The sequence below is a fragment of the Rhipicephalus microplus genome, chromosome X (assembly GCF_043290135.1).
Source record: "Rhipicephalus microplus isolate Deutch F79 chromosome X, USDA_Rmic, whole genome shotgun sequence".
Classification (NCBI taxonomy): domain Eukaryota; kingdom Metazoa; phylum Arthropoda; class Arachnida; order Ixodida; family Ixodidae; genus Rhipicephalus; species Rhipicephalus microplus.
Window position 1 is genome coordinate 328,908,237 of NC_134710.1, and position 24,878 is coordinate 328,933,114.

At 42.2% G+C, this 24,878-nt stretch overlaps 1 protein-coding gene across 3 annotated transcripts in view; it reads left to right on the top strand.

Moving 5' to 3' along the window:
- LOC119161265 (E3 ubiquitin-protein ligase COP1) overlaps positions 1-24,878 on the top strand; it is a 57,981-nt gene continuing 33,103 nt past the window's right edge. Inside the window, exons 1-12 of one of the 3 annotated variants that reach the window (XM_075879628.1) lie at positions 1-407; positions 1,865-1,924; positions 2,009-2,106; positions 4,415-4,476; positions 4,567-4,686; positions 15,130-15,198; positions 15,282-15,341; positions 19,807-19,929; positions 20,651-20,777; positions 22,418-22,535; positions 22,637-22,697; positions 22,777-22,859. In XM_075879628.1, the coding sequence (XP_075735743.1) occupies positions 271-407; positions 1,865-1,924; positions 2,009-2,106; positions 4,415-4,476; positions 4,567-4,686; positions 15,130-15,198; positions 15,282-15,341; positions 19,807-19,929; positions 20,651-20,777; positions 22,418-22,535; positions 22,637-22,697; positions 22,777-22,859 (1,118 nt within the window). In that variant the 5' untranslated portion in view covers positions 1-270. The remainder of the gene's footprint in view (positions 408-1,864; positions 1,925-2,008; positions 2,107-4,414; positions 4,477-4,566; positions 4,687-15,129; positions 15,199-15,281; positions 15,342-19,806; positions 19,930-20,650; positions 20,778-22,417; positions 22,536-22,636; positions 22,698-22,776; positions 22,860-24,878) is intronic. The other 2 variants (XM_037413647.2, XM_037413648.2) reach the window with 2 other exon arrangements.

Here is a 24,878-nt window from a genome sequence, read left to right on the forward strand (position 1 = left end):
GATCCATAGCGTCCCTAGTGTTCCGACTCCCGAGTCTGAACGGCTCAAGATAGATAGAAGGCTTGACCGTGCAGTCTTTCGAAAGTTTATTTCGAGTGTTATGTGCCATAATAGGGTAACAAAAATTGTGTAGAACCATGTTTATATTGGGTTCTCACTATTATGAGCCAAAGTTTTTAAGCCCGTTCGCTTATCGTCTGTGTGTGCTGTAGCATATCTATGTTCTTCGAGCAGACGTTCTTGCTCGACTAGCTCTGGTAGGTCGTGTCAATGGCGTCAGTCAACAACACAAGGATTTCCTTGCCGAATTCAACAGCGGAACAAATTCGAAAAGCCAGGAAGAGACAGCCATCTGTTCTAAACGGAATCACCAGCTCGTATGAAGACATGAACAACGATTTCTTGTGGTGCGTACTGCCTCGATTCACGAGCTTGCGCATTCTCTCAACCGCCGAGACCTTTTTGTCAAAGTGCTCGACGGTCGGCCTAATTCCTTGTATTTTTACGCGAAGTGCAAGTCTCAGCAGGATTTAAAGTCATTTCGGTGTCCTGCTAAGCAAACGCGTTACAGCTGTTTTGTCTCAGCCGCTCGTTTTTACGAGTCGTGTATGTTGCTCGCCTGTTTCCGAAGTTGATCTGTTAAACCAAACACGACCAAGAACTCGTATCTTTTAGGGTGGCATTCAAAACGCCGAACTATCGTAATGCCGAAATTTAAAACACTGAAAAACTGAAACGCCGAAAACACGCAAAAAGTCGAAAATAGGAAATGCCGAAAAATCTGAACACCGAAGCGTGAAAATGCCGATCTCGCCCAGCTAGAGTGGAAGATGATGTATAATCGCAAGGTAAAGGTTCCACTGGCTTTTTACGATATGCATATGCTTTCGCCCGCGTTTCCAATAGCCATGTTCTCTTCGAATATGGTTCAGCCATTCGAAGCGCACGGTCATCTATGCTTGTTCGGGACTCGCCCTCGAGGCCGAGTTCCAGCATGGCTCATGTCCCAGTCCGCTTTCCTTTTCACAATCTGGCGCAAGGCTTCATCCTTCCGAAGGGGTTGCCTTGAAGACGCTGGTATATATGCCGTGACTGGCTGTACGAGCTTCGCTGGTGCCTTGCCCGAGGCCACCGGCAGAGCTTTGATCCACTCTTGAGTGCGAAGAACTGTCGCTGTAGAGACATCCGGAGCATGGCTATAGCGTGGCCAGCTTTTTTCAGGACGACTTTGCAAGTACCTTATTCATGAATCATTCTAACCACACTTGCCTAGCCAGTAGTGTCTAGAACATTTTTAAGCATCTACACAAAATCGTCTTCGCATCAGTTTTCTTTTCTCTTCTGGAAGCACATGTCTTCTTCTATTTTCAATCAAATGACAACTGTCTCACATTGCTGCTGCTTTTGTACTCCAAACGCTGGACAGCAATGTTTTTTTTTTTCTGCGGACCCGTAAGAGCCGTCCTGTCCAACACATATGCCTAGCTTCACAACAGGTAAAGATACACAACAGCTAAAAAATACGAAATTTTACATGTGTATAATATTCCGATGTTGGTACATCTGCGGATTAAGTTAAACAGCTAGATCAAGGGGCAGTGATACAGCGGAAAATGAACAAGTGGTAGTCACAATTCACAAAGCCTGGCATTTATTTTTCACATGGTTCAATAAAATTTGCTGCACGGTTTTTTTGGTGTTCTGTCTGTTCAGTGTTTTGATTTTTCAACCTTTTGATTTTTTGGCATTTCAATTTTTCGTCATTCTGACACTTGACCTTTTCATAGTTAGGCGTTTTGATAGGGACCCCATCTTTTAGGTCCGTACTTTAATGTTCCTTTGCGTGTTTTCCCCTTTATCGTAGCCCAATATGCTTCGATATAATTGAAGAAGCACACATGACACCGTGTGGACACACTTTTTGGTGAGTAGACCGTGTGCCTTTTGTTTATGCTTAAGCCCAGTGCCATTTTTCGAATATAGCTTTAAATTGCGGTTTGCCTTGCAGCTTCAAGTGCATCACAACTGGCCTGGAATACAGTAACCGTTGTCCAAAATGCAATTTCGTGATTGAAAAGAAGGAGCAAATCTATCCGAACTTTCTGTGTAAGTCATCCGCTTAAAAGCGTAGCAAAATCCATTCAAATTGCACATACTTAATGCTTCATCCTATTAATAATTGTAAAAAAAGTAGCTGTGGCTTCTTTTCATCAAACTTGGCGTCATGTTAAAGAGCTTCTCACAAAGTGCGCAACAAATATGGTGAAGTAAAATGTCAGATGTGCAAATGTGAATAGTGGTTACTCCAATGAGCACAAGGAAAACAGAGGTAGGACAATGCCTTGCAGTACTGCTTCCCATAATTTGCACATAATGGCACCCTGGTATCCGAGGTTTTCAGGAGTGCAGTCATTCCTACATTAATGCAACCCTTCAAAACTTCTATAAGTAATTATTATGTGGCTTCTTTAAAAGAGCTTATCGCGTCGCGAATCGACTGTCGAAAAAATTTTAAAATTTGTCGGATACGAGCGGAGTTGCTGGGATTATGTAATGCTTTAAGTGCTTTTTCATTTTGTACTAGTAAGCACACTGAAGGCTACTTAGGGAGCGAGATAACATTTATGCAAGAAAATGCATCCCTCCACCAGCACACATCATGACCTTTAACACCTTCTTTTTTTTTTCTTACAATGTGCAACTTACTTTCAGTGTAATTGCGAGTGTGCACAGAGGCACGTGGAGAGTCCCGTGGCAGACATGGTAGCTATGCAGCTTGGTTTGCATAAATGAGCCCATGGTTGTGGACTTTGGCATGGATGTTTAGGTTTATGGCAATTGAGAAAAAAGTAAATGATTTCTTGCCGACTTTGAGAATTAAATGTTATTTCATGCTGCGCTGTAATGTTCGACTTGTGTGTCGACTACTGATAGAGTTTTCTGACAATGCTGAAAAAGTGTTTCAGGGTTCATTTAAGAATACTAATGGCAGGTGTAGTGTTGCGGTAGTGGCATGTGAAGGTTTACAAAGAACTGTAGTGGCTAAAACAGAACATGTTATGAATTAGGTTATTGTAAGCCGAGTGCTTGTGTGGCTGTAATGGCTATGAAGGACCTCTAGATATATTTTTTTTTCGTATACTGCAATATAAAAAGTTACTTGCTTAGCCACGGCATCAAGTTCCAAGGCACCTTTTATTGAATACCTCTGTTATATAAACTTCTCTTTTGTATCTTAAATTCGGAATGTCCACCAGATGTGTATCTGCCCTGTATCTCCTGGATTCATTCCAGTTGTCTTTGGCTGCTATGGTCATGTTGGTTGTAAATTTTTTTTGGTAGCCATTGACATTGTCTTGAATTGCTCATTGTAAGGGGCAGAAGTAGTGCAGAGAAAAATAACAAAAAAAACTTAAGTTTTTACAGTATTGCCATCTATCTGCTTAGCTTGGCAGTGGTGCTGGAAAAACGGTGGCACACTCAGAGATAACTCCAGAAAAGTAGCCGTTTTCTGAAATTTTCCCAGCATGAAAATACCTGATGCCATTCAGAGAGAGAGGAAGTGCAGCGTTTTGAAAGACTTCAAGTTTTTTTCCTCCTCCTCGACTAGCTTCTACACTAGCTAAGGAGGGAAGATGTTTGAGGAAGAGGAAATTAACTGGTGCTGTTGACGGTGGAGTGGAGAGCCCGCAGCGAGGAAAGCGCTGAAGTCCGGGAAGCTGACAAGACACCGCTTTCGGTACCTGCTGGTGCGCTGAGAGAAGTAGCGTCAAGACGCACGCTGCTTCGGGACCTGCTGGCGCACTGCGAGAAAATTTTTTTTTGACTGAATGCACTTGCGTTCAGGCATACTCTGGGAGATGGCGGATTCAGAGCGGAGGTTTGGGCTTGGACTCGGGCAGACGTTTGAGGCTGCAATAAAGCGTCTCTTCACCGGACTACGGCTCTTGCTTCGCGCTGCCACCATGCACTCGAGTCATCGAGGAGACCCATTTCGAACCTCAAACATCTTTCCTCCTTAGCCAGTGTAGAAGCTAGTCGAGGAGAGAGAAATTAACTCTTCATTTTGTTTAGAGGAGTGAGTTTGACTGGGAGGATACAAAAGTGCTTCAGGTGACTACAAGAGCAATGATGATAGGTTTTGTCAGGTTTGTGTCAGTATTAAATGTCCGTGGGCTTCACAGTTTTCAAATAAATGTCACATTTCACTACGTTGTGTCTCAATACTGTGGTATGTATTGAGGGGAAATTTTTCTTCAAAAGCAAATTTATTGAAAAACAATTTTTTTCTTAGTTATAGCCAACTATGAGCAATCAATTTTTATTATGAGTGCTAAAGGGTTTTCCACGGCTGCTATTGTTATTGTGGTTTTAAAAAGTGTTTTTTCTTATAGTTCATCACTTGCTATTTCAGTGAATGAGCTTATTACGAAGTATAAGCAAAAGGCTGCTGACAAGAAACTGAAGTTGGAGGGCGTAAGTGAAATGCAGAACTTCCATTAAAAAAACTCTTTTCTCTATCTGCAGAGTCTGTGCAGCATGCTCATATCTGCTGTATTATTTCAGAATAGCCCAGTAGTGTCAGAATTATTTGAACTTATCCTGCAGGAGTCTGACAGCATGAATTTGAATGATGTCTGCAATATGCTGGACGTTCTTTCGCAGAAGAAGCATCAGTTGGAGGCTGTAAGTAGATTTCGACTCTTAGCAAAAAAGGAACATTGACTGAGGTTTCTGGTACCCTTTAATATATTGTGCTTTGAGTGTAGGTTTCCAGTATGTTTGGTAGTGCTGGCAACAGTTTTTCCTCCAAAGTTTAAAGTTGCATTGCCTTCAGACTTTTACACAGAACTCTTAGTAATCAATTACGTGTTTGATGCTTTTGTGAATGATGGAATACTTACTCAGTTGTGTGCACTGCATGGCAATAGTAATATGATATTTAGAGTGGATCGCTGCCAGTGTTTTGTTGCACCATTGCTGAATGCTGGGCACATTGAGCTGCTCTAGAATGGTGTACAATGAAAACGAAAATATTTGTGATGCAGTATGACTCATTTTCCTCCAGTGATCACCAGCACCTTCAAGTGGCACAAAAATTTGCCAGGCCTGTGTGGAACACTCAGCACAGTCGCAGTGTAAGCTAGAATAGCAGCTTCATAAAGGGCCATTGCAAATAGTTTGAGGACGCTTACTGCAATTACTGAGCATAAAATGTACTGGTTTAATGTGTACACATTTAACTAATGGAAGGTGTGCCTTATGATCTGAAGAAGTATGTTGTGGGGGATGTGCAATTTGATGCTACGCCATCTGAGACTGCATCAGATTTCTATCTGTCCAGCGTCTCTGTGAAATGCGCCCAGTGTCTCTGGCGGTTGCATCTAGTGTCTCTTATAGAGGAATGCCAAGAGTGAAGAGCACTGGACAACGGGTAGCGCATTCATAACAGGTTCTCCACCGTAGTGGCGATGACTTGATGGTTAGGGGTCCGCATCCACTGTCCAGAAGGTCACTGTCCCGGAATCTGAAGTGTTCGCGCTTGGAGACGCCTGGAACAACTGATGGCCCCGTATCATCGGCCTGAGCTCACTTCTCCTGGACTTGGCACCATGATAAGGCGACTCAACACAAAACACACCGCTTCATGGTTGGCTTCCCTTGTGACAGTTGTGAGAGCTCGGAATGGTTCTGGCCTCCAGATTCGCTTTCAGCAGAAGTGCCATTTTCCTGGTAGCTTCACTGTAGACTCCTCGGTAAAAGCAGCCCACAAACACCAGATAATTCACCCTAAAACCTGCCAGGCTCACTTTCAAAAAATAAAGTTGGCAGGCGAGAGAGACAAGAATCGACTGCCCAATGCATTGTTCAAAACCTCAATTCTAAAATTTCTAAGGAATTTTTAAAAACTTTTAAGGCGTAGTTAGAATTGCATTCAGGAAATCTTGTAACTCAAAGCAGCAACTTAAGCCACGATGGCAAGAATACAAGGCTGAAGCGAAGTACGTTTTTGCCTAATAAATGTTTTTTTCTTATTTCGTCGATGACGACACCTTGCCTTTTCCAATCAAGCGCAACAAAATGAGATTTCTCATCTGTGGACGCAGCATCTGTTCAAAGAACTTTTCTAGCGTCCAGCTCTAAAACGCTTTCTGGCATCAGGCTATCTGCGTTCAGCTGGGTGCATCGCATGTGTCTATCAAGGCAGGTGAAATGTAACTCCGATTCCCTGCAAGTTCTCGAGGGGTAAGTGGGCCATCATGCCACATTTCAAAGCTAGTTCCCAGTTTTTGAAGTTGCATCTCGGTTTTATTGGAAAACGGGTAGGAATACTCACTCCGGTGAGAGCCTAGCCGAAACAGCCGCCTCAGCAGTAAACGCTCCGAAGGGCCCCTCGATATGAACGCGTGCGAGAGGTAGACAAACGCAGTCAGTGTTCCTGCATCGCCTGTCATATCCATGCACACTCGCCAGTGAAGTTTTTTGCACTGACATAAGATGAATGAACGACATCCATGGTGGCTGCGGAATCTCGAAATGCCCTGCAGCGCTTTTCATTAACCACGAGTTACTTCATGAATGGCTTAAATAGCCTTAAGTTCTCTGTGTCGGCTCAATTATATGATAATACAACACGCTCATTTCAGCAACCAAGGGCAAGGTGTCCCGGTTGAAGGCACTTATAGCATGCAATCGACTTCTGCTCCTCACTGTGTTTCTTATAACAGGATCATTAGACAGCGTCTGCTCAACCTCCTTCTCCAGCTCTGCGCCTTTCACATTCCCTTCACATTCGAAAAACTTTGCGAATCTATTCTCCACGCCCCGATGTGGAAACACGTTGTGTGTCTGCCCTTTAGTTCACTGCGATGCATGGCGCGATGCGTGTTCTTCTGCGAGCTCAGCAGCCTTGTTTACTGTGGTAACGTCAGGCCTGTCAAGAATCCACAAACGCATCAGGTCGGAAATTGTATTGTAAAACTGCTCCAGGCAGAAGTACTCCACAACCTTCTCCATGCCTCCCTTAAACCTACCCGCCTTTTAGTCATTCAACTAAGTTGAGGCTTGAGTTGTATCAAAACTCAATGTAGGACTCATCTTTAGACATTGTGGCTTTTTGAAAGGGCTGCCAAAACGCTTCTGGAGTCCTCATACCACTCTGTGCTAAGCCTCCCCATTGCATCCGCTATCTGACACGGCAACATGGTTAACAGGCACTCTGGGTAGGATGCTTTAGAAAATTTCATTTTTCGGCATGCCCTCTTAATGTTCTGTGCCACCGCATGCTGCCGCACCGTTGGAGCAATGTATGGGTGGCAAGGCCTTTGTCAGCCAGACAGTGTTCTGCCTTCTGCCTTGTCATCCAAGACTAACTCTGTGTCTGAAATAAGTCACTTATTATTTTTATTATTAAAGTGGACAAGAAACATTCCAATGTCCTCTCCTACTTGGAAAGGTTGCATCAGATTTTTCACACTCAAATTTTCCCCGACCTCCGAGACTGGGCTGTGTGCTTCAACCCTAGTAGCTCTCACTTTCTGCAATTCCAGCTCTAACTGCTTTAATTCGAGCTCAATCAATAGCCTCTCTTTTTCATCCGCACACCTCTTCTTCGTGGCTTCAGCCCGGCTCTTTTCCTCGTTTGTCTAGCACTCTTCAACAGTTTCTCAGGGTTTTAGGAGCTCACTTTCATCTACTTCCGACGCAAGTAAGGCCTGAATGATGTGCGGCTTACGGATGGCATTCTCCATATCCACTCCCAATTTCGTGCAAAGCAATAACAAATCAGTCGTGCGTAGTGAATTGAGATCCATGACCACAAGCTCAGACGTCGAACTCGTCTCCCCATCTATTAACCATCAATATCCCCAAGTGGGATTCCACAAAGAGGCTGATATTGATAAAGAAAAGCTGCCATCAAGCTTTAAAGCTATCCTCAAAAGCCTGCCAAATCTCCAAAGGGAAAAATCTGACACTCACGTAGCTGCAGTCATGAGCTCCGTTGTGGTATCCACGTTCCAGCTGGCTCAAGTTGCAAGGTCCACTGCAATCTCATCGCTGCCAACCAGGTGTTATGAGAGGCCCCATGGTCTTTTTGGTAGCGTGTCGCGGGAACCGATGGTGGGCAGTGAGTATCCAGGCAGTGGCAAGGCGAAAGGTAGCCAGAGGAAACAGAACGTTTCTAATTACAATGTATGTACAAAATGCCGATGAGGAAGCAGCCTCGACGCTAGCCGCGCCGGTCCTTTATAGGCCCAGAAGGAGGAGGAGGATGGCCCTCCGCGATTGAGACGTCGACAGATGCATCTAGTGTCTCTGTATAGAGGAAGGTCAGCATGAAAAAGGAAGAGCACTGCACAATGCGTAGCGCGTTCGTAACACTACGTATAATATTTTTTCAATGGCTACAGCTGGAGCATATTGTATAAGTGCCAGCAATAGTAAAGAACTGTGTTTCATAGAGGACCAAAACGTCAGTTTCCTGACATTGACATACCTGTCAAGTCTCCCGGATTGGCGGGTAGACTCCCGGATTTCGGCTCTTTCTTCTGTTTGTATGGTTGTCATGAAAATCTCCCGGAAATCGAAATTTATGTGCGTGATCTGGCCGTATTGACAAAAAAGCAGCTCAATCCGCTCCAGGCTTTTCGAACCTACCCCATTTTGTTATAAATGAGATTAAGATGCATTCATCTAAACGTGCAGTAGAATCTCACTGATGCGAAACCGCGCAGATACGAATTCGTCAAAATCCAATTTCCACTATGTCTGTTGCACATAAATTCGAATGTTCCTAACACATTTCCTAATCGTGGCGAGTGATAAGCGTGCGACGGGTGCATGCAGTCTTCTACAGCGATTGTCATTGCCACAACCGCTGTGGACGAAATCGCGGTCGCTCTCTACTCGATCGTGTATGGTGATGATGTAACTGATAGAGCCCAAAAGTGTTCGCTTAGCCAGTCAAAGCAACGCTGCTTTCCACAAATCTGTTGACAAAATTGCCGCAGATGCGAGCGTTGATGGCATAACACGACAATGTTGAGGGTGTGTGCGAAGTCAAGCGCACGGGGATTGTAAAATGAACTACCGTTTGCATGGTCGCGGCGACGCGATAGCATACTGCGAGCTTCAAGGGCGCGCACTGGTAGATTAAACGCTGTAAATACGTATAAAATAAAGTCAGTATCGCCGCATGGGTGAAGCAGTGAATGCGACTGCAACAACTTGGAATGTCACTGAGAAGAGCAAGCAGATCGAAACGTGCAGCGCGGTGCTCAGGCACAGATGACGCACGAAGACCATACACACAGGACGAAAGCGAACTTACGTTTACCGCTTGACATGTAACGCACTGTTTAAACAAAAAGGATGCACGATACGTTATCACAGGTACAGAGGAGTACAAACTAACAAGTGTCGCAGTTTTTATACCTTGCTGTGTATGTAAAGCGCGCTCTTTTCACAAACGGGGTGTTAGCAGAGACCAAAGTGACCTTTGTGGGCCCCGCAACCAACACAATTGTTCCAGTGAAAGCCGAAGGCACACGATTCTCCCAGCCAAAGGATAGGCGTGCGTTCACAAGCATCTAACCCCCCCTCCCCCCACTCATATTACGCGTGAAAGATAAGCATGTGTCAGGGCACGCGGGCGCGGCTTTTTTTACTCTTTCTTGAGTGTCTATATATATATATATATATATATATATATATATATATATATATATATATATATATTAAAATAGAGGTGTTGTACGTCGAGAAAGGTTCTGACGCAGCTTGGCGAAAGGTGCTTTATGAGGCAGGTCTGGCTACCGGCGAGCGGTGTGCGCGAGCTATTACTACAGTCACGTCACCGATCATCATAGTCTTCTTCAGTAACAGCAGAGCATCCGTTATTCAGATTCATTACAAATACTCCCCGCGAAATAAGGAGCCATCCTGGCAACCTATGGACAAGTAAACACGGGAGGGTCGTAGCATGGCTTAAGTCTCGACACGTGGACAATTTCCTGGCCACGACGACGTTGGTCAGAAGATGGTTCCAGTGGCTCGATGAGGTAATTCACCGGTGACGTTTTTTGTAATATACGATATGGGCCGTGATACTTGGGGACCAACTTGGTAAAAAGGCCAGGTGTAGCACAAAGGACATGCAGCCAGACGTGTGAACCTGGCTCGTAGGAAGTAGTGTTAATTGATGCGTCATAGTGGTGCTTTTGGCGTCCTTGGTCTTGGGTTGTGAATGATCTTGCCTGTTAGCGGCATCCTTCAGTGTATGTAGCTGCTTGAGATAGAGTTGTGGACTCTGAGGAGTCAGGTCTGTACAAAATAATGGTGTCCATAGTGCAAGAAGGTTCGCATCCTTAAAGGACGAAAAAAGGAGAGAACCCAGTAGTGCGTTGAATAACGGTATTATAGTCAAACGTGATAAACGGGAGCACTCGGTCCCAATAGGAGTGGTCTGGCGAGATGTACATCGACAGCATGTCACCAAGGGTGCGGTTGAAGCGCTCTGTAATTCCGTTGGTCTGGTGATGATAGGCGCATGTAGTGCGGTGGACGACGTGGCACTCCTTCAGCAATGCTGTGATGATGTCTGACAAGAATACGCGACCACGATCACTCAGTAACTCTTGAGGTGCTCCATGATGTAATACGATGTTGTGAAGAACAAAAGTCGCAACGTCTTTTGCTGTAGACGAGGGAAGGGATGAAGTTTCGGCATACCACATGAGGTGGTCGATTACCGTCTGCAGTGTTGGGAAGGGTCGAATGGTTGGGATGGGCATGTTAAGGGCAATAAGGTACTGCTGGTGTGATAAAAGCTGTTTTTTCGCGATCGGCCTCTGCCAGTATCCAGAGCGCAGATCTAAAGAAGAGAAAAATTCGGCTCCCTGTAGGCAGTCCAAGGCATCGTCAATGCGCGGCAGCGGATAGACATCCTTCACGTGATTCGGTTGCGACGTCGGTAGTCCACGTAGAACCTCATGGATTCGTCTTTCTTCTTCACCAGCACAACTGGAGAGGCCCGGGGACTGCTTGACGGTTCGATTATGCCACGTATCAGTATATCGTCGACCTGTTCATTGATGACACGGCGTTCGGCCGTTGTCACACGATATGGACGCTGTCGTAATGGTGTCTCTTGACCGGTATTTATACGGTAAACAACAGATGATGCTCGACCTAAGGAAAGCTGATTGTGGTCAAACGAGGCTCGAAAACTCTGGAGGAGCTTGATCAGCTGTTCCTGCCGCCCAGGCGTGAGGTGGCAATCAATGGACTTGCGGGATACATCCATAGGGTCATTGGCATCAGTTGCGGGTGTAATGGCATAAGTCGGTAGAAATGGCTTGTCCGGGAACATCGGGTCTTCGAAAATACAATCTAAGGTCTCGAGGCTCCCCAGAAACTCGCCGGGTAGCAGGATGTATGGACTAGTAGAGACGTTGCACGCATAAAGTACCGCCGAACCATTGGAAAAGTTGATGACGGGAAACGGGAGGACGATGGTTCGGTGTTGTGCCCTAGCTATGGTTGGTTGGAACATAAGCATTGAGTTAGTGGCAGCAGGGGAAAACACACGCACTAGGACAGCGGGTAAAGGCGCGATGCGGACATCAGCTGCGGCAAACACTTTCGAGGGATTGTGGTGGTCGATATCAAAGCACGGATTCGTCAATGTGAGTTCAGCACGATGAACGTGGAAGAACAACAAAGTTTATGGCGTACCAAACATCTTGAATAAGAACACGTGCTGTGCACTGAGCCGTCAGCGCGATGAAATGGGAGGTGGCTGTACGCAGAGCAAGATTCGTAAGCGGCGTTGTAACTTTTCTCAAATAGCGACACAGTTTTTCACTAACTACTGGAATGACAGCGCCTGTGTCGACAAGTGCACATACAGCAACACCTTCTACTATCACATCAATTTCTTTGGGCAAACAAAAAGGAGGTCTTAGAGAGTTCGAGGATGACGCAGTTGTTGCCTCCGGAACTGCGGCTGTCAGTTTTCTTCTCGAGCCCGAAGCATCGGGGATACAGATCGGCGACGGGGCGGTAATGACCGGCGAGAGTTGATAGGGCGTTGTGGGGACAACAAGTCGGCGATAGGGGAAGATGGTCGCAGGGCATTCTGGGCAACCTGGTAATTTGCAGAATTCTCACGGTCCGAAAGCTCGAAGTTGCGACGGCGACAGTAGCGAGCTATATGTCCCACAAAACTGCATGCGATACAGATGGGTCGATTATCGAAGGTGCGCCATGGGTTAACGAGAGAAGGTGCAGGGGGCGAAGTAGGATGGGGTGCCGTGTATGTAGGCAGCATCGTAGGGTAGGAGGACCCGGTGTTCCGGTATGCGCCAGAAACAGGTGGGGCTGGGGGTCTAGCAGTGAAGGCAGCGTAGGTCAGCGGCGTAGTGACAGATGGCGAAGAAGGCAGTGCCTTCGTGACCTGTGTCTCAATGACCTGGCGTACATGTGGGTCTAACGAGGTCTCTGGCTCGGATGCTTCGGCCACAAGAGAAAAAGTTGACGCGCAGCTTATTCACGAATGAATTGTTTGATGTGGGGCAGTAAGGCGGTGTGATAAGCAGCGACGTCGTGCATGAGGGTGGAAACTTCAGCTGTGTCTTCAGCGGCCCTGCCTGTTGAGACATACTACTTACGCAACTCGTCGTACTGCTGACAGAGCTGGACAACGTCGGTGACAGTCTGTGGGTTCCTAGCGATGAGCATCTGGAAGGTATCGTCGTCAACTCCTTTGATGATGTGCTTGATTTTATCGTGTTTCGTTAGAGATGCATCGTGCCCTTGCAAAAAGACAAGACATCTTCGATGTAATTTGTAAAGGTCTCGTGCCTGCGTTGGATTCGACTACACAGACGCTCAAGGATCCAGACCTTTTGTTTTGTGAGACAGTGATCATGAGTGCATAGATTTCACCCAGGTAACGTGTTAAGATGTTGTTATTGTTTAGTATTACATTTACGGATACTTTACTTGTTAATTTTTCTCTGCTAAAAAATTGGGGGACCCTTAAGCTTCGTTTTTAAGAGTTGAGCGCGAGCCCCGCCACGGTGGTCTAGTGGCTAAAGTACTCGGCTGCTGACCCGCAGGTCGCGGGATCGATTCCCGGCTGTGGCGGCTGCATTTCCGATGGAGGCGGAAATGGTGTAGGCCCGTGTACTCAGATTTGGGTGCACGTTAAAGAACCCCAGGTGGTCAAAATTTCCGGAGCCCTCCACTACGGCGTCTCTCATAATCATATGGTTGTTTTGGGACGTTAAACCCCACAAATCAAGAGTTGAACGCGATAGTGAAATGCAGTCCCTAGTGCATTTAAATGGCATTTTCTTGAAGGGGCATAAAGAGTCTTACAATATCTCACAGATGGCAGCACATTATGTAGCGTTTGCTGTTTGCTTGATCAATGCCTCTGGAAAGGCATTATATATTTTCCGCTAGATGGACATAGTTGTCTACTTTTAAAGCTGTTTGAAAGTTCCTGTGTGTTTTTAGTAGTGATGGCTGCACTATCCCGGCCTGTTTCTACGTAGTTTGATGGCCTCCCAAATGCGGCTACAAATCGCCGAGTGAGCTCGTTTTTATTGTGACACCTGTCGAACAAAAAGTGTTAAGGAGGCTCCTTTCACTACATGGCATTTTTGTAGTGTTTTTTCCCGAAGCAGCTGCAAGTAACATAGTAGTTTTGTGATAGAACACCTGCTTGCCACGTGAACGGCCCGGGTTCGATTCTCAATGGGGCCGAAAATTTTATTCTTTATTTTATTTGCTTCTTTCTCAGTTTTTCGCTCACAGCCGATTCTTCGCTCTCAACCAATGGTGCCGATGCCGATGGTCGAATTTCTGCAACACGAGCTCTATAACGCTATCGCGTTCATATTTGTTACAGCATTATTATTATTTTAGCAATACTGTCAATCCCATCAGGGATTTTCGCAGGAGTGGGTATAAAGGGAATAAAAACATTGTGATACACATTCACAAAATAATACTATAGTTATATAGGATTACAAAAAATAATGATAAGACAAGATAATCATTATGGACCTATGTTAATACGGAGTGTAAAAAGAATAATGCAAGAACACTTTGTCTAAGTTGCATATAAAGTCCTGCAAAAGAACATATCACAAACAAGAAGGACACAAGCTAGCACATGATATAAAACTAAAAATAACTCTACCATGTTACATTAGAAATATCAAATACATAGCTAAGATCAACAATGATAAACACAATAGTTGAAGCTGTGCTATTTAATTTAGTAGAAGCAATAAAAGTTTATCCAATATATACTACATCTATTTCAGTTAATGAGTCTGATTTATTTCGCTACTCTTGCTGTATACTGCACAAATTTACAATTGTGCAGAAGATATCCTTATAGTTGCCGGCGGTCTCTTGAGGCTGCCTTGCGGTACTTAATTTTTTTATAATTGTTTGCTGGACTAAACGTGCTAGGGAAAATGAGCAGTATGTAACTTATGTTGTTGAATTAGAAGAAAGCACTTGCCCATCATATTCTGCAATGTTGTCTTCACAAAACTGGCTCAAGAATAGTCCCCTCATTCTTCTACTGCTTGTTACTCTAGGGTTTGCACGTTAAAGGTCCCCAGGTGGTCGAAATTTCTGGAGCTCTCTACTGTGGCATCTCTCATAATCATATGGTGGTTTTGGGATGTTAAACCCCACATATGGAGAAAATCAATACTCCAGGCCTTCTTCTATCACCTTTGGCCTTGTTTGCAATGCTCCACATCAGTTGTTGATGAGCCACCCTTCATATTATATACAGTGTAATGAGATGGTAATATTCTAAATGCTATAATTTTAAAGCAGTTTTTTTTATTAGGAATAGCTTTTCATTATTTGTAAACATGTAAGTGTTCAATATTTTGTTTTGTTTGGCAGCAGCACTCTATTCATTATGAAATATTGCTCTCTTTATATCCCTAGTTTACCATTAGTTTGCCATTAATGTGGCGTATTTATTGCTCTTTAATTTGTATTTTTGATGTAACCTTGTGCTTTAAAGAGCTCTAGGAGGCTCATATTGTCAGTTACAGCAAGTGAGGGTTACTTTTGGTTATTATTTTGCAGGACTGTAAAGCAGCCCAAGCACAGCTCCTGAGAGAGTTTCTGCAGCAAGTTCGCAAGCACAAGCAAGAGGTGACCTACTTAACTATAAAGTTTTCTTTTTTTTTTTTTTTTGTTACTCTGCTAAATGTTCATTTGGCTGGTTCTCTTTTCAGCAAATGCACCAGCTTACAACTGAGCTGAGCTTCATTGATGAAGACCTTAAACGTGTTGAGGTAATTTTACTCTGGTGGGATGACTCCATGGTTTTGTTTCATTATTGATTCTGCATTCATGTACGGAATCGGGACATTAAAATCATTCAAATAACAAGCCTGACACTACTGTATAAGAAAATGATGAGTTGCTGATGGTTGGGGGACAAGTATGCCGAACACTGCTTACACAATGTTCTTAATTCTATGGAAGTGCACTTAAGTGTATCATAAGTGTACAGTGTTCACTTATTTACGTGGAAGTGGGTGCCTACTATATATAAACTTTAATAGAATCTAGTGGTTAGGATACCCAACTGCTAACCAGGAGGTTGCAGTATCTAATCCAGGAAATATGCTTGAGGCCAGCGTACTTAGATTTAGGTCCAGGTTGAAGAACCCCGTGTGGTAAAAGTTTTCTGAGCCTTTCGCTACAATGTCCTTGAAATAATATAGTGGTTCTGGGATGCTAAACTCCAAAAATTAAACTTCCATAGAAGGGTTCAGCCTTCCTGCATTAGTATGCTGTGAACACGTGTAGTTAATGGATGTGTCACAAATACTACAATGAAGATTAATCCAAGTGGGTTCCTGTTATGGTAGAAGGCTTATTTATATTCAGTTTTCAGGAGGCCAGTTGATAGACTCCTAATTGGCATATACGTGTGTACACAATAACGAATTTGTGGCTGTGATAAGGACATTGCAGTAGGAGGTGGCACTGAAATCAGTGATTTATTATTCTTGCACAATGAAATGTGGTTATAGAGAAATATACAGACGAGGGTCCCATAGTCTAAGACTGCAGCGGGACCCTCGGGTAATAATAGTTAACCAGAAGTCTAAAAAGGAAAAAAAAACAGCAAGTGAACAGCAATAAAAATAATGTAAAAAAACAAGTAATATACAAAGCTAAAATACATGGACTGAAACACAGTGTCAAAGTATATGAAATGAGAAAAGAAACTAACAAAACTAATTGTAACACAAGTGATGAATTGTGATGATCAAAAAGTACAACCTATATAAGTAGCGATATACTGAGTTGTGTAAATTTACATTTGCAAATAAAGTTTGATGACATATTTGAACTGATGAAAAGAGGATGAAGTTTTGATAGGTTGTGGTAAGTCATTCCCTAGTTTTATGGCCTTGAATGTCGAGGTCATTTTGCTGTAGTTAGTATGTACTACGGGCGAAAGAAAGTTAGAGAGCTGTGTGCACACCTGGTATATATATATTAGTAAGATAACAGGAATCAATAAAGTTGTAGGAGAGCTGTTTATTAAGCAGTTTATAAGAATAATACTGAGATGATAGCTAAACAAGCCTGATATATGTAATATGTTGTGGTCATGAAGTAATGGAGACGCATTGGTAAATAAGTTGCCATTAGTGATGATGCGAATGACTTGGTTTTGTAAGTGGTGAATAGATGATAAATGGCAATGATGCTTATTACCCCAGGAGACAATGCCATAGATAATGTGACTGTGTATGAAGGCAAAATATAATGCATCTTTAGAAAAATATGATCGGGATCTAATTAGAGTTCTTATACTGATGTACATTTATGTTTAATAAAAGCAATATGATAGGAAAACTTTTGGTAAGAGTCTAGTTTAATTCCCAAGAAATATGCACAGGTAGAGCCTGGGATGATGTGACCATCTAAAATTAAATCAGGCCTATTTGTTAGTATTCTTTGAACAGTTCTAGAGATCATAAATGTAGTTTTATTAGGATTGATGATTAACTTCATTGAAACACACCACATAACAATTTGTTCATGTTTAGAGATTAAGCTGGATAGAGATCTATTACATAATGAGATTGTAGTGTCATCTGCATATAGCACACACTGTGCAGAGCCATGACATGATGGTAAATCGTTAATATAATAGAATAAATTAAGTGATCCAGTATAGATTCCTGCGGTACACCTTGATTAATAATTTTGGTATTAGAATAAACACCACCTGTAAATGCTGTTTGCTCTCTGTTAAGCAAGTAACTTCGAATGAGGTTTAGCAGGGGACCAGTAATGCCAAATAATTCCAATTAAAAAAAAATGGATGCTATGATTAATAGTACCACGGGCTTTAATAAAGTCTAAGAAAACTAATGCAACAAAATTTCTATTGCGACTAATGTAGTCTGTTAGCGATAATAAGGCTAAGTTAGTCGAGCTTTCCTTACGAAAACCAAATCGACAGAGATTTAAAATTTTTTTTATTTAAGTAGTTAATTGTTTATGAATTCATTTTACTAAAATTTAGCCAATTGATAGAATACAAATGGGATGATAATTAGACACTTCAGATTTATCCCCTTTTTTTATACTGGAATAATGTTTGCCTTTTTAGTGAATTATAAAAAATGCTGCTTTGGGAAATGTAAATAACTATGATGCAAAGCGTCTCAGAAATGAAAGTGGCAATGATTTTCGTGTGGAAAACAGTAACGTTGTCTAAACCAGCACTGGTGTTTCTCAGAGCTAATAAAAAAAGAAGCGCACTTCGTTGGCACTTACAGGAAACAGGAAGAAAGAAGAGCGATGACACGATTACTTCTTGTCATTGGATATGCAGAAGCTGTTTGACGACTGCTGTATATGTCATAAAAATAGTCACTCAAAAAGTTGGCTATGGTAGAAGCATCGCTTATAGATTTTCCTTTGTAAATTATACTATTACATGTTTCATCAGTCTCTTGGAAATTCATAAAATTTTTAAGTAGTTTCCACTGTTTCTTAGGGTTTCCTTTATGCTTTGCGAATTCGTTTTCATAATATAGTTGTTATGACTTCTTTAGCAAATTATTCAACACATTACAATATGATTTATATCGAGCAGCCAAATGGAACATAGAAAGGTTTTTTTAGTCTTTCTGTATAAGTTTTTTTTTCTCATACTGGTTGGCACGTTACACGTTACTCATGGATTGCGTATAAACTTGAAATGTTTCCTGCATTTGATGGTAGTTGTGTTAGTGTGGACAGCTTCTAAAAATATGAAACAAAAACTTTCAAGAGCTAGTTCTCGGTTTTCCATGGATGTAATCGACAACCAATCCGTACCTGATATAGCAGCAATGAAGCCATCACGGACTAACGTTGAGGAAAAGTAGGTCAAGTTAGATTGAGGAATTTTGGCCTGAACTGCTATGATTATAGGTAAATGGTCTGTGATCTGGGTATCTATGACAGGTGCGGGTGGAGACGGTAAGATGTTAGTTAAAGGATGATCAAGAAGCGTATAGATGCCATGTGTAGAATACCTAATAGGAGAAGTAATTGATGATTCAAATCCAAAACCAGCTGTACAGTCAGTATAGGCTGTTGTAGTGCCATTATTTATGTCCAGTAAATTACTATTAATATCACCAAGAATTAAAACTTGCTTATGCTCGAGGGATATGGCATGAAGAAGATTGGGTTGCCTACCTAGGAAATCAGGAACAAATGAAGATGGGGAATGGTAGATACAACAACCGACAGTAAAAGTGTTTGACATCATCAGATACCTAAGGATGTCATCACTTCAACACATGTGCACATTAGACATTGAATGCTGAACATGCTCATGATTGCTAATACATGGTTTCTTAGATTTAGGAGCAATACAGTGTTTTTTAGATCACATCCAGTCATTCAACAATTGTTTTTGCAAATTCAGCTGGCTTCAGGAAAAGTCTAAATATTGCTTCTCATCTTTTAGGTGGCTTTTGTTATTAGCCAGCTTTGCTGGGCATTTAACGTGGTATTCTTTTTAGTTTTATTGCTGGGTGGGGGGCATAATTTGATGACATTATATGCTTCTTAGTGCAATGCTTTTTCTTCATTTTCCTGGTGTAAATAAATTTGTCATCATTAACCATCAACCTTTTGTTAATTACTACTCACTTTGTGGACTGTAATGTTGATATTGATGCTAGCTGATATTGATACAATAAGTGAGCTTTGACCTTCTAGTAATTATTCTAAAATGGTAAAACTAATTATAAGAAAGTTCAGAGTCAATAGCTTATCTGTCTTGTTTCATTTTAGTGTCTCCTTGATGTTCAATGCATGTAAAATTGATTACATGTTCATGTGGCCTGTGGAATGCACTATTGTAGGTGCACTGTAGGATGTCTTCTCTGCAATGCCAAATTTAATCGTTATGGACAGTGTTATCTTGTGTTATTTGTTTTAGATGAAGGATAGTAAGACAAAGTGCTCTAGATGTGGGGCAAGAGATCAGTAGCACATCACCTTGTCTTGAACTAGAGTGAACTAGAAATGAACTAGAGTGTGTATGTAATATTCCTTGTGGTTCAAATTCTGTGTAAACCCCAGAACTGGTTGTGATTTCAGATTTTGTAGCTTCAAGTTTGCCACAAGCACAGGATGATAGTTTTTCTGTTCCACTATATCTCTGTTGTCTATCCATAATTATTGATAGTTCCTAATGTCTTATGGTACGATGAAATTTCTGTCTTTCAGGAAAATTCCAAGTCTCCAGACAATTGTTGGCTTGTTGATCCCACATCTTGTTTAGCTGGTGGTGATAGCGCAAGCTCAGCAAATGCAAGCATTATGCAGGACGGGTTCAATGGCAGCAAGCATGTAAGTGCCTTTTTTTTTAATTCTGAACCTTAAAATCATACAATAGCATTATTTGATCAACTTACTCAATTTAATATTTTATTCTTGTTTTGATTTGACTATTTCAGTATGGAGACAGAGATTGCAGTCTTTTTAACTTTTGAAAAATTTGTCATACAGTTAGTGAAGCTAGGTTTGTGCTGTTGTATAGTCAGTGGTGTATTAAGTTTGATGAAAAATAGGTTGTATTTACAAAAATGACAAAAGTGTACTGAAAAATGGAGCACATCAGATGGTAGGTAATAAAAACAGATATGAGAAGTTGTGATGGCACATATGCTACCATTTTGTGGCAATGCTTGGTGCCCTAGGTGAGGGCCTTTGAGCGAATGTAATCAGGCAACTTTCCAGAAGCCACCTGAATTTGTGGAAGCAGAGTTGCTGAATGAGTCACTGTGACCTAAAACACTGTATTGCTTCTAAGCCTCTGCTGTGTCTAGCTTGCTGCTCCATTTTCTCTACATGTAAGCACAAATTATTTGTAAACTACACACGCATCGCACAAAAAAGTGTGCACTAAGACAAAGATAAACACGAATGTGTGGTGCTCCTTATCCAATGTGTTATAATGCACTTTCTTTATTCTGGTTTCTGCATGTAGCAGCTTCAATGAATGATAAATTCACTTTGTTGCTTTGAATTGCATCCATGTGTGTGAGACTATTGCTTTATTTATGATCAGGGGAGCAAGCCCCAATGGGTGCAGACCACTTTGGCCTCCCGTCGGAAACGTGTTCATCTACACTTTGATGATTTGGAAGACTGCTACCTCACAGCACGAATGAAGGGCTTCCATGGCATTTCTGCCGGTTGGTCTTTATCTCACATACAGTATAGGTATATTGATGACTGCTTTGTCTGCCTTGTCTCTTCCTTACATGACTAGCTTTCTTGTTAAGTACAAGGGAATAGGTACCTAGTTGTAGCTTGTTATTGTAGTGGTGCATCCAACCAGTGAACAGACCATTTTTTGGAACTCTTCATATCCTGTACTATTTCATTTTTTAAAATTTTGAATGATTAACATGGTATTTTGTGTACTAATACTAGCATTTGTTGATTGAAGTGTGTAAGGTGGAATCCTAAAGAGCTGTTGTGGGTACATCAATTCTTTTGCGAGGTTGTGTTTCTTCCATTACCAGTGTATAAACAGTTCTTATTATCGTCCCTGTTAGCATTTTGTTTCGTGAATATTGTTAATGCACATGTATTTCAGCAGTAGAATTGGTTGTATGTAGTGGCGCTGATATTGTTAAATATTTGGAAGTTTGCAGTGAAACCAGGACATTTGAAAGGAAGCCATTGTTTTCTATGTTTATGAAACGGGATATATAGATAGAAGCATGAATTTAGTTTATTCAGATGTAAAGTGGTGCATTAAGGCAATGAAACTGATTATGATACTGTACTACACCAGATATGTTAAGTGGTGATGCTTTAAAGATGCTGCTTTATTAAGAATGTACCTTGTTGATGTTATTTGTTGGCTGCTGAGTCAGAGTTTTTCATTCTGCTTGTCTTACCACCTCTTCTTCTTGTTAACCCATATTATTCCAAGCCGTAATCCTAAATTCTGACTAGAAATGGTAGAATTTTTTTACTGTGCTCTCCTCTTACCTACATGTTTCAATTCCTCTGTCACAAGTTAAGCTCAATCCTGCCTTACCAAAGCACCAAAAAGCACTGAGGCAAAGCCAGCTTATCCATGGCATTGTGAGAAAAGATAAAGTACCATTGGCGAGCTGCACTCATTCTTGGCTGTTTTAATTAAAAGTGGAGGGACAAGCCCAGCTCATTTTTGTCATAAAAGGTTTAATACGCTTATGGCAAATTCCACTTGTCGAGCGGGAGCATACTTTCTTGCTCCGCGGCTCAGAATCCGCGTTCCGCTGGTAGATTTGAAAGAGGTTTGCATTTTCCACTGGTAGGTTTGGAGCAACTCACTCTATGATGAAGCATTCTGCGTGCTCCGTCTTGCAGAGACGGGTTTCGCTGAAACTCTTAGAATGCATTGCCGTCATTTCCGGTACAGTTGGGCAGCTTGGTTGTTTTCAGCGTTTTTTAAGGTGGTCCAGTAACCCTGTGCGCTTGTTTACATACCTAAAATCGGAAAGCTGTTCCCCTGCTTTTCATGAATGCGGGGCCGAAATGCGTGCTTTGCAGTGGCGAAACAGTTTTCATTGAAACGTAGAGAGCTGAAAAGAAACTCGTTTTCGGTAAGTGACGTATGTGGGCCTCACACGAGGCGTTTATGTGTTCCACTCAAAGAACTGGCTTGGTGCAATCTGAGCGCTCGTTCCAGTATTTCGGCAGCTGCTCCGGATCTGCCAGTTGAATTTCCCATTAGTGTCTGTGTACTACACACTTATGTTTATGACAAAGTTTTTTTAAAAAGTGTATTTTGAATGCATTAAAACATTCTCGGAATTTTGTATCTGTGTCATTGCAGATGGCTTAAAGGAATTCACAGAAAATCTTTCAAAGTTCACAAGGTACAGCAGTATGCGCCCATTGGCAACACTCAACTATGCCACTGATCTGCTCAATGGCACCAGCATTGTGTCCAGGTTAGTGTTGTACTTGTCTTGCAACATCACGATCTGCATCTCGGAGCTTTATTACCTTTCTCTTTTTATTATTTGTTTACATACTATTACTTTTCTTGCAGCATAGAATTTGACAAGGACAATGAGTTTTTTGCCATAGCTGGGGTCACCAAGAAGATAAAGGTCTTAATTTTGTTTCAAAGTTTTTGCAGTTGTGAATGTGAAACTGTGTCTAGAATTTCTTATTGTGCACCTTTGTCAGGTCTTTGAATATGGCACAGTTATACAAGACATTGTGGACATTCACTACCCGGTCAATGAGATGATGTGCAATTCAAAGATAAGGTAAGTGTCACAGTTTGAATTAGCTTAACCTTATTTTAAATTGTTCTGCAGAAACCCCCAATGTTGCGGAAGGGTCAAGAAATATAAATTGACAACCACCCATCTGTAGCATAAAGCCACAAAGATTACTTTGTGGCTTTGTGCTACAGATGGGTAGTTGTTAAATTTCTGTACTTAGTTTAACCCTTTCAGTGCTGTTTTTTTTTGCGGGGGGGGGGGGGGGAGATGGTACGCTGCTGTTGTGTGTTTTTGCTTGTGTATTGTAAAACAAATGTAGCTTTTTATATTTTTAGTTAGGCTGAACTTGCTGATGACGAGAATTATGACTGCTGGGTACTTCTTGTTTTTCGGACATTCCTATCTTGCGAAGAAATCAAACTCTCGACATTAAACTCTCGACGTTAAAGAACCCCAGGTAGTAGAAATTTCTGGAGCCCTCCACTACGGCATCTCTCATAATCATGTGGTGGTTTTGGGACATTGAACCCCACATAATCAAATCGACATTATGTTGAAAGAAATACCAGGGTTCACAGTACGTGCAAGCCTCCACAATTCAGGTGTCATTTCGAGGTTAAATAATTGTGTAGTTAATGTTACCCTTCCCTCGGACCAGCTGTCGATCTGGCTCGTATTAGGTGAAGGAAGAGCAACCATCACTCTTATTAACAGTTTAAAGGGGCCCTGTGATGCAAATTAAGCTATTTGTTTTTATCACTTTCTCTTCAACTGTGGAATGCACCGATATCGTTGCACGAGTGACAACACCAAAAACAAAGCTTTTATAAATTTATTTCTATGAAGAAGCCACACTGTTTTTAACTAGAGCGACATACAGGCGCTGTTTTTGGGATCCGAAGTAACGCTTCACCACGTGGGTGTGACGACATGGGCTGTGCGTTTGATAGGTTCGATGCGACAAGTCGTGCGTACTGTTTATACAATCCCAGATAGGCCACACTTTTGTGCACTAAAAATTGTAAAAGGACTCTTTATACTTTCTCAGATACCAAAGGATTTACGTTTTTAAATATGAAAATGTGAAAACAATCGCAAAACAACTCGAGGAGCGCTGCGCAATGGCCACGACAAGGAGAGTTTCAGTACGTTTGTGTATGAGGTGCGCGACAATTGGAAGTGGCCTTTGACATCAATGGGAGAGTGAAATGCGAAAGGGGACATTTTTTCTCGTGGTGATCTGCTTCAAGTTTGGAGGCTAATGACTTTCATTGCCATGCACCAATTTCAATAATTTTTTGTGTGTTTATCTCTATTATTTGGCATTGCACGAACTCCAGCACTGCGAAATGTAGACAAAAAGCATTGCAGGGCCTTTTTAAGGGCCTGCTCCACTAGCCACTTCAGTGCAATCAAATGGCGATGTGGAAAAAAGATGTTCCATTTATGCACTTGCTGGAACTCTCAACCATCCAACGCAAGGAGAGTAGCAGATAAAGGAGGAACAGATGAAATAGCTAGGATAATGGGCACAGGCTGTCCTGTAGAAAACACCGACAAACTGAGCACTGTTGTCACTGGAAAAGAAGGTGGAATAGGCAGCGAGAGACGACAAAAGAAAAAAAGTCTTGCAAACTAATACAATCAAACACGGCCGTATATATTGAACTTAAAGGGGATTGCGAATTAGCTTGATATGTGAAAAATTTGATATAGAAAATACAGGCCCCGAGAGCTTATCTGTAGTGAACCAGCACCTACAATAGGCACTGACAACTAATTTCGCACACAGGCTGCAACAGGATAATCTATATGCGGGAAAAAAAATCACATATCAGCCTGCTTCTTCGTTTTTAAAATGAAGTTGAAGACGCTAGTCTGGATCTTATCAAGGCTGTCCAGGTGTGAATGTCCGGTTCACTCCATGTGGCTGATACAATGGCGAATGACACTGAACGCTGCCGCCACTTCAGCGGCGGAGTACGTGCGTGTAGCCAGCGCCTAGTCCGGACGATCCTCCTCGTCACATGAGCTGCCGGCCTGGGCAACCTGGGTCCCTGT